Source organism: Leopardus geoffroyi, chromosome A3 (genome assembly GCF_018350155.1).
Source record: "Leopardus geoffroyi isolate Oge1 chromosome A3, O.geoffroyi_Oge1_pat1.0, whole genome shotgun sequence".
Lineage (NCBI taxonomy): Eukaryota > Metazoa > Chordata > Mammalia > Carnivora > Felidae > Leopardus > Leopardus geoffroyi.
The window spans coordinates 30,281,962-30,296,246 of record NC_059336.1 but is presented as its reverse complement, the minus strand read 5'-3'; the positions used below and the strand labels follow the sequence as shown (position 1 = coordinate 30,296,246).

The 14,285-nt window shown below is 39.2% G+C and overlaps 1 protein-coding gene across 5 annotated transcripts in view; it reads right to left on the bottom strand.

The window, feature by feature from the left end:
- The window catches only part of ATRN (attractin), a 160,533-nt gene that overhangs the window by 45,642 nt on the left and 100,606 nt on the right, over window positions 1-14,285 (bottom strand). For all 5 annotated transcript variants that reach the window (XM_045445175.1, XM_045445171.1, XM_045445172.1 and 2 more), the window contains exons 22-24: window positions 12,290-12,384; window positions 9,336-9,414; window positions 7,126-7,283 (exon numbers count right to left, since the gene is read on the bottom strand). In XM_045445175.1, the coding sequence (XP_045301131.1) occupies window positions 7,126-7,283; window positions 9,336-9,414; window positions 12,290-12,384 (332 nt within the window). The remainder of the gene's footprint in view (window positions 1-7,125; window positions 7,284-9,335; window positions 9,415-12,289; window positions 12,385-14,285) is intronic.

Genomic DNA, 14,285 nt, shown 5'->3' with positions numbered 1-14,285 from the left:
CAATCTGGGTATTTTGTTTTTTTTTTTTTAACTGTGTCTACAAAGATTTTTACAGTTGGTTTCAAATTCCCTCAGTTAGCAGTTACAGGTTTTGATCTGTTCCTAATTACGGAAAAGAATCCTGGGATTGGTACAGAGTGAAGGAACTTGAGTTCAGCATTACAATTTTTAAAGTGCCAATGTTTATATGAATTCTGAGAACTAGATTTCCTCAGTTATTCTGCTTTAAAAAAGGAGAATCAAGGACAAAAAGGCTTTGCCTGCATTGAAAGCCATACTAAAATTTAACCGAATGACCCATCCTGCACCATTTAGACACTTCCTTACTCTTTTCCATAAATTAGTCTCTACATTTTTACCGAATCTGGATAGTCTCTAAGTGTGCATGGGTGTGTTTAAGAGCTAACCACATCTAGAAAAGCTAAGGCTCTGAGGAAAACAGAGCAGTACAGACACGTACAGCCCCCTTTGTTGAGCACACCGCTGGATCTGTGCAGGAAGAGGCAGGCTGAGCCCTCCACACGGCACACATCCAGGTACAGTCCCAAGTGCACAGAGAACGGGTGTCGTGTGCAGACACCGAGGACGCACAATGCCGCAGCTCTATTTACGCTGCCTGCAAATACTACAGTTAGTTGTACCAAAGAGTAAAAAGACACATTTCCAATAGAACTTACCTGCTCGTTCAAGGAAAGCTTGGCAAACTAAATGGTGAGCACGCCATAGTTTATTTTCGAAAGTGCCCTGAATACAGCTTTCATAAGTGGATCTTACTCAAGTAAGTGATCCAGCCCAGGTGAAGAACAGAAAATCAGGCAGAAAGTCAACATCTCTTTGACTCTTAAACTTAAAATTAGTACTTTTTAAAAGTAAGTGTGGGGAAGAGATCCCTCTAGAAGGAAATGCTCTAAAACCATTTCAGTGGCTTTCAGAGGGTGGAGCAACAGGGCACTGGGAGGAAAAAAAACTAGAACTCAGCATTGGCAAGAGCACGACTATCTCCAGCACAAGAGCCTGTTTATATGCACGGAGCCCTCTTTCTAAATGGGAAAAATGTCAGCAGCGTAAGATTTTCACTAAGAACCTTAAAAATGTTCATCATTTTTCAGCTATACACAACAAAGCCTAAAGTTCAATCAGAGTCAGAAGTAACAAGGTATGTCAGTATGAAAACAACCTCAACTTAAAACAAGCCAAGAAATAATATTTACTAGACCCCAAATCAAATATTTATAAATGTATCTGATCTATAATTGGATAGTGTCAGACGTTACCAAAGTGAAATGGTATTGACTAAAGCCTACAGCTCAACCTCTATGGGGTCAAACAACCTAAATCCCTGAATGCCACCTATGATTCCCATTACCTTGGTGTATTCACTCTGCATAATCCTCTCCCCTTGAGTGCGGGTGGGCCTGACCTAATCAGGTGAACACTTTTAAGAAGGTCCTGAGGTCAGTCAGGAAAAGTCAGAAAAAGTTGAAGCTTCAGTAGACAAATCTATATTTTTGGTCTAAAATTTTTATTTTCAAATGTTATAGAAATGGAATCATACAGTATATAGATTGCTAAGCCTCCCCCCACCTCAGCAAAATTTCCTTGGGATTCATCCAAATTATTGTATCGATAGTTTATTTCTTTTTATTGCTGAGTATTACATATGTATCTGTACTACATACATATATATATGATATGTATGTAGCACAGTGTGGCCATTAACCTGCTGAAGAATATTTGGGTAGTTTCTAGTTGGGGCTATTATGAGTAACGCTGCTGAATATTGCTGCACAGGTGCTATAAACATGGGTGTACAGGTGTCTGTGTAATCACCGGTTTTCATTTCTCTGGGATAAATGCCCAGGAACGCAAATGCTGGGTTGTATACTAAGTGCAAGTTTAGTTTTATAAGAAGATGCCAAACCACTTTCCAGAGTGGCTATACCATCTTACTTTCCCACCAGCAATGTATGTGTGATCCAATTTCTTTGTATTCTCTCAAGCATTCGGTGTTCTCACTATTTTGATAGGTATGTGGTGATGTCTCATTGTGGTTTTAATTTGCATTTCTTTAATGGCTTCTGAATCTGCGTATCTCATGTCCTTATTTGCCGTAACGTATAATCTACTTGATGAACTGTCTCTTCACATCTTTTGTTCATTTTTAAATTAGAGTACTTCTTTTTTAAGGTGTTGAGTTTTGAGAACTGTTATAGTCTAGATACAAGTGCTTTGTTAGAAATATGATTTGCAAAAATTTTCTCCCAGTATGTAGCTTACTGTTTCATCCTCTTGCCAGGGTCTTACTACATAAAGCAAAAGCTTTTGGTCTTGATGTGGTCCAATTTATCAATTTTTTCCTTTATGGGTCATGTTTTTGTTGTCAAATCTAGAAATCTTTTGCCCAGACTTAGGATATAAAGTTCTTCTTCAAGGGGCGCCTGAGTGGGTCAGTCGATTAAGCGTCCGACTTTGGCTCAGGACATGATCTTGTGGTTCATGAGTTGGAGCCCCGCGTCGGGGTCTGTGCTGACAGCTCAGAGCCTGGAGCCTGCTTTGGATTCTGTGTCTATTTTTTCTCTTCCCGTGCTTAATAACTCCTGGAGATAACACACTGCAGTTGTGCTAGTGGTTACAGTATTTGGAGATAAAATTAATATTTTTTTAATGTTAACTTTTGGTGGGGGGAGAGAGAGAGAGAGAGAGAGAGAGAGAGAACACCCCAAGCAGGCTCTGCACTGTCAGTGCAGAGCCCGACCAGTGCACAGCCCGATGCAGGGCTCTATCTCACAAACAGTGAGATCATAACCTGAGCTGAAATCAAGAGTTGAACACTTAACCAACTGAGCCACCCAAGAGTCCCTAAAATTAATATTTTTGACTAGAAGTATCTAATGATGAGCCCACAGAAATTGAACGTGGACACATCATTAAGATGTAATCAGAAATGACCAGATGACTCCAGTTAACATTTCTGAAATAGCAATCACATTGATTATTTCAAAATCCTTACTCTGTAGGTAAGTGTATTTTAATTTTTTGCCCTTAAATACTTTCATTTATCTTGGGAATGGGCTTTTGAGGGGGAGGGTGCTATCTCTTTAGCTAGCAGAATAGCGTGCCTTTTATCCTCACACATCCTATTTTTGAGGACACAGTAGCCATGCTTCATGGGAGGTCAGAGCTGCGTACAGCAGTCGTGCCCTTTGATATCCTTGGACTCTGTCAAGTGAACCAGAGAAACAGCCCTTTGCAGTATGGCAGAGCCCGCAAAGTTCTGGGATTTACCTCCACTTCAATAATACTGAATGTTTTTTTGCATGAGAATGTGTTATAACATTTGAATTAATTTGGACTACACTCTGGCTTTCGAGAGGAATCATTTCAAATAGACACAGGTACTTTTTATTAACTTCTTATTCTTGCTATCTTAAATTCCTTACTGTGTTTAACGGTACACTTGCCAAAATACTTAGCATGTTAAAAAAAAAAAAAAAGCAGGCTTTTGATTTTTTTGTTTTTTTGTTTTTTTTTAAACAGCTTCAGATTGAAGCTGAGAGTTACCATAAACAAGTTGAGTGGCAGGCCTGGAATGCTGTGTCTTGTTACATAAAGCTATTGCCAGAATCTCAGTAAATATAACATTTAAAAAATTTGCCTTTGTATATTCATAACAAATAACGACAAGTGAGAATTACATTATGCTCTTCCTGTATCATATTTTGCTAAGATTTCACGCTTCATTATCTACTGCTGAATTGTTTAATAGTAATGTTACATGGAAATGATAGATCATTTTTACTTTATATTTTTATATAATGAGGTACCATGAAATATAATTTGATGTACAATTTTGCCTGTTACAGAGGGTGTGCTAATTATAGTGGCATATGCACAAAACATTTTGACATGACAAGAGGCTGAATAAGTGGCCACTTTACTTAGGAAAAAAAAGGTATGATCTATAATGAGCTGATTTTGTTTAAGATGTGAGGTTTAGATCAAAGTTCATTTATTTGTCTGTTGTTGCCTAATTGTTCCAGCGGTACTTATTTGAAAAGGCTATCCTTCTTCCACTGAATTAATTGTCTTTGTTTCTTTGTCAAAAATCGTATCGACATATTTATGTGGTTCTGTTTCAGGGTTCTTTATTCTCTTCCTTGATCTGTCTATCCCTCCACCAACAACCACAAAGTCTCGATTACTGTAACTAAACAATAAACCTTAACATTATATACAGTGATTCCTCCCACTTTATTCTTTCCACACTTGTTACAGCTATTGTAGACTCTCTGCCTTTTTGTATAAATTTTAGATTAAGTTCATCTATATTTACCAAAAAAAAAAAAAAAGTCTTACTTTGATATTTAAAACTTTTTAAAATTAGGGTAAAACCTACATAAGATAAAATTTACCATTTTAAGCTTTTTTTATAATGCTTATTTATTTATTTTTGAGACAGAGAGCACAAGCGGGGGAGGGACAGAGAGAGAGAGGGAGACACAGAATCTGAAGCAGGCTCCAGGCTCCAGGCTCCCAGCTGTCAGCACAGAGCCCGATGTGGGGCTTGAACCCACAAACCGTGAAATCGTGACCTGAGCCAAAGTTGGACGCTTAACCAACTGAGCCACCCAGGTACTCCCCATTTTATTTTTTTATTTAATTAAAAAAATTTTTTTAATGTTTATTTATATTTGAGAGAGACAGAGACAGAAGATGAGTGGGTTAGGGGCAGAGAGAGAGGGAGACACAGAATCTGAAGTACGCTCTAGGCTCCGAACTGTCAGCACAGAGCCCAACGTGGGGCTCGAACTCACGAGCTGTGAGATCATGACCTGAGCTGAAGTCGGACACTCAACCGACTGAGCCACCCAGGCACCCCCAGGGGCTCTCCATTTTAAACATTTTTAAGTGTATGATTCAGTACTCTTTTTTATTTATTTTATTTTATTATGATTTTTTTAACATTATTGAGAGACAGAGAGACACAGAGTGTGAGCAGGGGAGGGGTAGAGAGAGGGGGAGACACAGAATCTGAAGTAGGCTCCAGGCTTTGAGCTGTCAGCACAGAGCCCAACGCAGGGCTCAAACTCACAAACTGTGAGATCATGACCTGAGCTGAAGGTCGTGGCTTAACCAACTGAGCCACCCAGGCGCCCTGATTCAGTACTCTTAAGCAGAGATGCTGCAAAAATTAGATAAGAGGATAGTGTGAATAACTTTATGTCTATACATCTGAAAAAATTAAATAACAACTAGAAAAAATTATTTTAAATGACTCAAACAGAAAGGGAAAATCCAAAATATCCTATAACTTTTAAAGAAGCTGAATCAACAGTTTAAAAAAATCTCCACAAATAAAACACCAAAATCTAATGATTTTACAGGAGAGATCTATCAGGTACTCAAGGTTCATAGAATTCTAATCTTATATAATCTCTTCCAGAAAGAAGAAAAAATCAATTTATAATTACTAATGGTTAGTTTAACCTTGATATACACATCTAACAAGGAAAGCAAAAGGAAATTAGACGAATGGTGGTGTCATTCACTGAGAAAAGAGGCCTGGGGTTTGGCGCTGAGGTCATAGGAATGACTATGTGCGAAAGGCAGGAGCTTGTGATTGTCCAGGTAGAGGTGTCTAGGCAGCTACCAAGAATATTGGTCTGGAGCTCAAGTATAAGCTGGGCTGGAGACAGCACTGAGAATCACCAATACAGAGAATCCCGTAAGTCTTACAGGGGGGATGGAATTACCCCGGGAAACTGTATGGGATATGACTGATTCGCAGACAACCCCAATATTTAAGGAAGGAGACTCCCTGAAGAGACTGGCCAGAGAATCAGGGAAAGAAAGGACCAGGAAGGCCAGAAAGACAGTGACTCAAGCCACTCTGTGAGCAAGAGAGCAGTGAGGAGACTGAAGAATTCAGTGACTGGCATCTGCTAAGACAGGACAGTTTCAGGATGTGGTGAGGGACAGAGGCACTGCTGTATGGGCTGATGGACGAGTGGATAAGAGGAAGCACAGATAGGGAGCCAACACTATGAGAAGGCTGGCCAAGGAGGGAAGCAGACAGTGTCTAAGAGCAAAGGGAAAGCCGATTAGAGGATGAGCACATTGGTAGACCACTAGACAGAAAAAGGAAAGTGGTTGGTGAGAAAAAAAACCACAACACAGAACCTATCCTCACATTCCAGGAAGGAGAAGATTGCTCTGTAGTCACAGTCCCAAGGCATGGACACAAAATCACCACAAGTCCTTTTCAAACACATCGTCACTGATCAGTGACGACTTGCTTCTGAGAGTCGGTGAACGGCCACAGACCAGTCCTGTGACCGTGCTTCGATGGCTAAAGGTGAACCAGCGCTTGGAAGTCCACCCAGCCCTGAATTCCACACAGGAGGTAAAAGAGAAAAGTATGGAGGCAAGGCCCTTGAGGACAGCGGCAGATGATAAAGAGCAAAAATGAGGTCACGGGTCTTGGATAAGAGGGAGTCTACTGGTCACCCGAGAACAGAGAAAACGATCAAGGTTGATAACACCGGTGGCAGCAGCAAGTGACATGCTTTCAGGTCACATACACGAAAAATCTGAGGTGTGGAGCGGCTACACGACCTGTCTAGGAGCAAGCCAGGACGCATCCCCCTGCCCGACTGCAGGGCCTGTGCTCTTACAGGCAACCTTGTGCTGCCACCCAATGCAATCTTCCTCTAAACTCTGCCCGCATTTGTGGCATCTTTCTGTATGGCACATCCCGCACTCTGGCTCTCGCTGGTTAGAAGTGTGTTTATTTCATTTATACCCACCTTCCCCCAGAACCGAAGCTCTATAGGCTTTTACGTGGCAAGTGCTCAGCGAAGAAATGAATACAGCTGTAGTTACCAAACGTGTTATATGCCGAGTTGCTTTCAAGAGCGTGTATCATTTCCCTTCTCAAGTGACTGAAGCCATCGCCACCACACCTTCTTTACGGTGCTCAGGTGTTCACGCTCCTTTGCCACAGAGACTACAAAGGCAAAGCTATACTGTGCACCTCATTTACCTCAAGTTCCAAATTAGTGGATTTAGTCTCCACTGAAGAGATTTCACTACGTCTGCAGGTTGAGACCGAAAAGCACTTCTTACCTGAATTTTGATGGGCCAGGTGAAATTACTGACATAGACGAAGAAAGTGATATTTGGATGGTTGCGAAAATCAAATTTCTCATTAGAGAAGCTATCTTTGTACTCCTTAATGTTGGTTTTTGAAACAACAGGCATCTCTTCTCCAGCCTGGGTTCCAGCTGTCAGGAAGAAAAGAATGAAATACAAGAGCCCCATTTTTTTTTTTCTTTTTTTGGACAGAATCTGTCCTCATTAATAATGACAGTTTAGCATTTACTTAACACTATGTTCCAGGAATAGCCTTTAAGAGCACAATCTCCTTTAGTTCTAACAACAACTCTTATTATTCTCATTTATAGATCAGGAAACCGAGGTTCAGAGAAATTTAGTAACTTGGCTCAGGTCACACAGCCAGCAAGAAGCAGAGGTGAGATTTGCAGCAGGAAGGCGGATACACAATGCTGTGCCCTTAACCAGAATGCTTTTGCAGGGGTCTCGGAACTCCTCAGCACTGAAACGATGGCATGCAGTTGTGAAAATACAGATACCACTGGAATCCTGCTGACAAGCAATGGCCCTCACTCTGCACGTTAACACTTCAACTGCTTTACGTTTCCCCTTTATACCTGTTTGTCAGTACTCTTGATCCCCCATATCAGGAACAGAGTCACCTCTCCTTTCCTAACTAGCAGTGACCTCATGTCTCAACAGCAGCAGGGAGAAAGGAGCTCTAGGGAATCACTCCGTCCCTTCTGTTATCAGCTACAACTGTATTTAAATCCCCTCAATCTGGCATAAACTTATCCTCTTCCCAAATAGCCCTTCAATATTCCATATTCTCCCTTAGCCAGGAATTCTAGTATCTACAAAGACTCAAAAAACAGATTTTTTTCCCCATGTCTGCATTAAATACTGTGACTGGAGCCCAGGTTTTTGGGTCCTCCTTAAGAGAATCATTGAAAAGCATTCACATGCTCAGAGATGTTGCCCTTCTCCCAAGGCTCTCATAATTCCGACTTTTTCTTAAAAGTGTCTCCTCACCGCAAGTTTCTAAACCTTCTCTGAATTCTATACAATCTTTTAAGACGTGATAAACATGTCTTAAGATAGATAGCATATCTTTTAAGATATGATAAACATAATACATACAAAGGTTACATTTAGGGGTGCCTGGGTGGCTCAGTCGGTTGAGCATCCGACTTCAGCTCAGGTCATGATCTCACAGTCCGTGAGTTCGAGCCCCGCGTCAGGCTCTGTGCTGACAGCTCAGAGCCTGGAGCCTGCTTCGGATTCTGTGTCTCCCTCTCTCTCTCCCCCTCCCCTGCTCATGCTCTGTCTCTCTCTGTCTCAAAAATAAATAAAAACATTAAAAAAAAATTAATTTTGCTTCAATCTGATTGGTCGTGTTGTTGTGACCAAAAACAAGTATTGTAAGAGTAATGATAATGACATGCGGTTAACATTTAGTGAAAAATAACCATGTTTCAAGCACTACCTTGACTACTTTGTTTATTATGTCATTTCATCCTCACCATGTTCTGCACAGCTAGGTGTTTTAATCATCCCTTGTATACACGAGAAACTGGCTCAGAAAGCTGAATTTGCCTAATCGCACAGTGCAGCATAGTAAAGGCAGAGTTCAAACCCAGATCTGCCAAGCTATGTTCATAAGCACTACATCAGGCCCACCTCTTACTTCTTCAGATTTTCTTTAGTGAATCGTAGCAAGGTAAACAGGCTAGCAAACACTATGCTCTGAGAGCTTGATTTAATTCCCAAAGTATATTTCCCCTTACTTACTAAGATCTCATTCTATTTAAAATATTTCCATTTCCTGAAACTCTGAGTCATTTCCATATTGTCCTTGTGAAGCATGGATAGGGAGGTGACGGGAGTGCCGGAGCAGTGGCTATAGCAATGCTATTAAAGCCGGTAGCAGGGCAGGGGTGGTGAGCACGTACTGAGTCTGACACCGTGGTAGGCGCTGGCACGTATAACCTAAGTTCATCTACACAACTTACTTACTTCTAGGAGGTAAGTATTGTTATCTTCTCTTTACGACAAATAACCCTAATGTCTAGAGAGGGGTTTGGACACTTGGTTCAAGGTCTCCCAGGTAGTAAGTGGCAAAACCCATCTGTCTGTCCCCAGCGCCCCCTTTCTCAACAACTACGTCACTTTTCTCAATCTGCTACTTCCACTTCAAAGGTCTTCTCTAGGTATATCTTTACCTGAGAAGCTGGCGGCCCAGGTGATGTTGAGGTTGAAGTTTTTGGAGGCATTGATGAACATGTCCAAATCCCTGTTTTGCTGATGAGAGGTGCGAACAGTGAGAAAATTGATTATAATGGTTTCCAGATTTTGAAAGAAAACAGTAATCAAATTTTATTACTCTCAATTTTCTTAATTACAAAATGGGTATTTTACGATGTCTTAAAAGAAACTCACACTTATAAAATATGAGTTAACATCTCTAACCAGTTTTCCCAAATAAATTTCATTTCTCTCCCTTAAAAGTATATATAATTTAATGCTTTATCATATGCCTAACTCTATGAAAAAGTATCTTTTAAAAAACCCCTCACCAGAGCACAATGTCTTATATCATATGGCCTATGTTAGGGGAAGCAGCCTCGTAAGGATCACGTAAGTAGTTGGGCTCCAAATGTCGGGAGAGCTCACACCAATACGTAAACACTTAACCAAGTCCCCAGTTTATGTGTATTTATAAATTAAACCTACATACTTCTGAGCTGATAGATTACATATATTGTGAAGTTCTCCAAAATGGAAATGGTTTTTTAAAAAAGCATATAAAACTGAAATAAACTAACTTAAAAAAAATACTTTGTGTCCATTCGGGATGTGAAAAAACATTTTTCTCTCACTAAAAAAAAAATCAAGGGGCGCCTGGGTGGCGCAGTCGGTTAAGCGTCCGACTTCAGCCAGGTCACGATCTCGCGGTCCGTGAGTTCGAGCCCCGCGTCAGGCTCTGGGCTGATGGCTCAGAGCCTGGAGCCTGTTTCCGATTCTGTGTCTCCCTCTCTCTCTGCCCCTCCCCCGTTCATGCTCTGTCTCTCTCTGTCCCAAAAATAAATAAACGTTGAAAAAAAAAAATTTAAAAAAAAAAAAAAAATCAAGAGAAATATGACTGAATACTCCTCATTAGCTTTGAAATCCTTTTACCACTTAAAGACAACTATTTGAAGAGCTAGGTTATTTTGATCCTTGATTTTAATGACTGAAAAAGACATCTCTGAGAAATGTGCTGAGCCAATGGGAAGAAGTGCACTGTTGGCTACAATGGGTAAACTGATGCTAATTTTAAGTTTTCACTGAAATTTGACGAATAGATCTCTTTCTTGTGGTCAAAGAATTGTTTTTGCAAGTGAATCAGATGTCGTATTTTTAAATTTTGTAAACGGATCCAATCCTGCTGAAATTCTGTATCTTGAAAGATCAAAAAACAAGTCAGATCGGTAAGATTTGTAATGGTCTTTACAGCACAAAATCACAACAGTGGAAATGTTTCCAAACAGTCATTTTCAAAATGTGATCTCCGACCCAGAAGTTTCTCTCGCAAAGCAGTTATTTACCTTCTCATTTACTGACATAACCTCATTGTCCTCTTGCAGGGGACAGCTCAAGTGTTTATGTTTATTGGAAGCACACTACTAATAATTACTTCTTTTGGAAAGGATCAATAAACTTGAAATCCTAGTGCTTTTATAAAAGACAGAACATACACATTGGATAATTCTATTAAATATTCTGTCATAAGATAAACAAGGAACTCCAGAGAGGTTAAAAGATTTTCGTAGCTCCTCACCTCATCAAGAAGTATTACGAGGAGTCTTGTTTATTTAAAATAAAATCAACAACATCAATCACATCCTGAAAGACATCCTTCAACCACTTGCTGAGGAATAAGGTATTAAACAAATTTCATGTGTGGTACTTTGGTTTAACCTTATCTTAAAACCTTTTTTTTTTTTTTTTTAAATACCAGTCACCAGAGCCATTCAAATGATACGACATACAGTGTGTCCACAGAATATTTTCATTAAGGTTACTTATTGTTTTTACTAAAAAAAGAAACTCACTCATTGGAATAGATTTTCTCTAGTTCATTTTTCTTTAAATTTACCATTAAAATGGAATATAAAAAATAAATCTTACTTTCATTTCATTATATAATAAACATCCCACACTCTGGATTTTATTCTACTACTAATTTATTTATTTTTTTAAATTTAGTAATGTTAACAATGTTTGTTTGTTAACAAAGGAATATAAATGGGCCTACTGTCATATTATCCTCTGTGTATTATTTGTTATGTTTATTGTGACAGGAATTTTGTGACAGTAAATGGCTTTGTGTATGTTGATGAGAAATAAGAAAGTTTAAAGGAGGTTCCTAAATAATTTATCATCAAGTTTACTGAAATTTCATTACGTACTGGACTGGCCATTGAATGACTTTATATTTCATTGAAAAAATCATATAGGTGTGCCTTCATGTTCTAAATGCTTCACTTTTAAATGTCGTGCTATGTTGGCTCCCTCTGCCTCTAGGTAGTACCTTATGGCAGGCTGTGGTTCATCGTTAATGAAAGAAGATATAAACCCACATTTCAAACAACAGTCTTAATAATTTCAATGATTTCTGGTCAACTTCTTGTTGGACTCGATTGCACCTTCACCAGTTTTACCTCCTACTGAGGCTAACAACTTATTCTAGGCACAGAAGCGTCACCTCTGCCATCGTCCTCGTATCACTGGCATTCATTTCAATGTGCAGTCTCTTTGAGGGTACTTATTAAGCGTCTGGTCCATTTTAAGAAATAAATCTGGGCCTTGCCATGTGCCCCTCTAACGGGGAGCTCCCCTTGCAGTCTGCTCTCCTTTCCTGTATGGGGATGCAATGGGTTGATGGGCAAACCAAACATGTGTGGAGTCAGTGTCAGCCTGTGTATCGGATCCTGATAAATCTTAACAACGTCACTCTTGTCTTTGAGATGGAGAGGAGATAAAATGTAGATCCTAACATTTCTTTCCTGCACCTCTAAACAGTCCTGCGTACTCCACTTTGGAGACCATGCTAATGCCGAGCTTCTATCCATAAGGATCAAGAAAAAGAGTCACATGAATTCAAAACAAAGCAAGAAAACTTTTAAAATCTTACTTCATCAGGTGTCGCCACAAAATTGATGGCTGTGTAATAGCGGTCATCTTCCTGGGACAGGCTAAAGGTGAACTGATAGTCAATAAGAAGAGTATCTATAGAAAGAAAGAAATGTATATTCAAAAATTAAAACAAAACAGAACAAGTCTTTAGAGATACAGACTGATTTTCTTATAAATATTCAACAGCCAGGAAACACTTTTAGCTCACTTATAACTGGGAACTAGGAAGCTTTTCAAAGGAAATAAAGTCTGTGGGCAGTATTGTTTTATTTGGAATAAGCTATCAAACTCTCCTTGTATCATGATCCTGGCTGAGACTTTAGGCTCCAACCTCACTCACCTACAAATATTAATTGTACATCTATTACATGCTAGGTTTTGCTTAAAGATACACAGCTATAAATTAATGATATAAAAGGAATCGAGACTCCATGGAAAAATAGGCTGATTCCAGGTCTTGAGCAAGGAATATGTGCCTTGACTATCTTATTCTAGAAAGCAAGAAAGCATTCAAACACTAAAGTGATGTAGCAAAAGAACATGCCTTTAGAGAGAAACTAATGGCCAAAGATGGTATAATTTTTTTTTTTCCTAGTCCAAAAAAGGTGGTTTTATTAAAACATGGGGACAGGACCCATGGGCAGAAAGAGCTAGCTGCCCAAGATGGTAGAATTTAATTCTAAAAAGTCTATTGTACAACTCAACAACCTGACTTAAAAATGAACAGAGGACTTGAATGGATACTTCTCCCAAGAAGATATACAAAATGGTCAGTAAGCACATGGAAAGAAGTTCAACATCATTAATCACTAGGAAAATACAAATCAAAACCACAATGAGATACCACCTCACGCACAGTAAGATGGCTACTACTACAAAAAAAAAAAAAAAAAGAAAAAAGAAAAAAGAAAAAAGAAAAGAACAAGGGTTGGTGAGAACGTGGAAAAACTGGAAACCTTGTGGGAATGTGAAATGGTGCAGCTAACGTGGAAAACGGTATGGTAGTTTCTCGAAAAATTAAAAGTAGAATTACCAAATGATCCAGCAATTCTACTTCTGAGTACATACCCAAAGAGTTGAAAGTAGGATCTTGAAGTGATATTTGTACACCATGTTCATAGCAGCCAAACAGATCATGGCTATAATTCACAATAGCCAAAAGATGGAAGCAACCCAAAGGTCCGTCAAGAGTATACATAAAGTGGAATATTAAAAAGGAAGGAAATTCTGACATATACTACAACCTGGAACAATCTTGAAGACACTATGCCAAACGAAATAAGCCAACCACAGAAGACAAATACTGTATGACTCCACTTATATGAGGTGCCTAGAGCAGTCAACATTATAGAAACAGAAAACAGAATGGTGACTGCCAGGAGCCAGAAGAAGAGGGAAACGGAGACTTGTTGTTAAGTTTATTTTTTACTGTTTAAGAAACTGCCAAATGGTTTGCCAGAGTGCCTACACCATTTTATATCCCATAAAGAATGCATGCATGAAGGTTCCAGTTTCCCATAGCATTGCTAAAACTTGGCATTGGGTATTGGCTTTGTTTTCCAAGATAAATACGTTGTAATGTACCAGATTACAAAAAATTCACTGACATGGTTTCGAGTTCCACATTTAACTGATCTTTAAGAAATAACCAGTTGTCTAGTTTTGATATGATATCAAAGGATAGTATCCATAATTAACTGAAAAGGTTATTAAAATACTCTACTCCTTTCCAACTCTATCTGGTGAGGCCAGGTTTTTCTTAATGTACTTTAACCAAAGAGGTGTATTCAACAGACTGAATGTAGAGCAGAGGTGAACATCCAGTCATCTATTAAGTCACAGTACTGACTTTTGATTCTAGTCATTCTAGGGGTGTGCCTCACTGTGGTTTTAATACACATACCCCAAATGTGTGATGTTACTAAGTCTTTTGTTCATGTTGGCCAACTGTCTTCTTTGGTGAAATGTCTATTCAAATCATTCCTTGTTTTCAA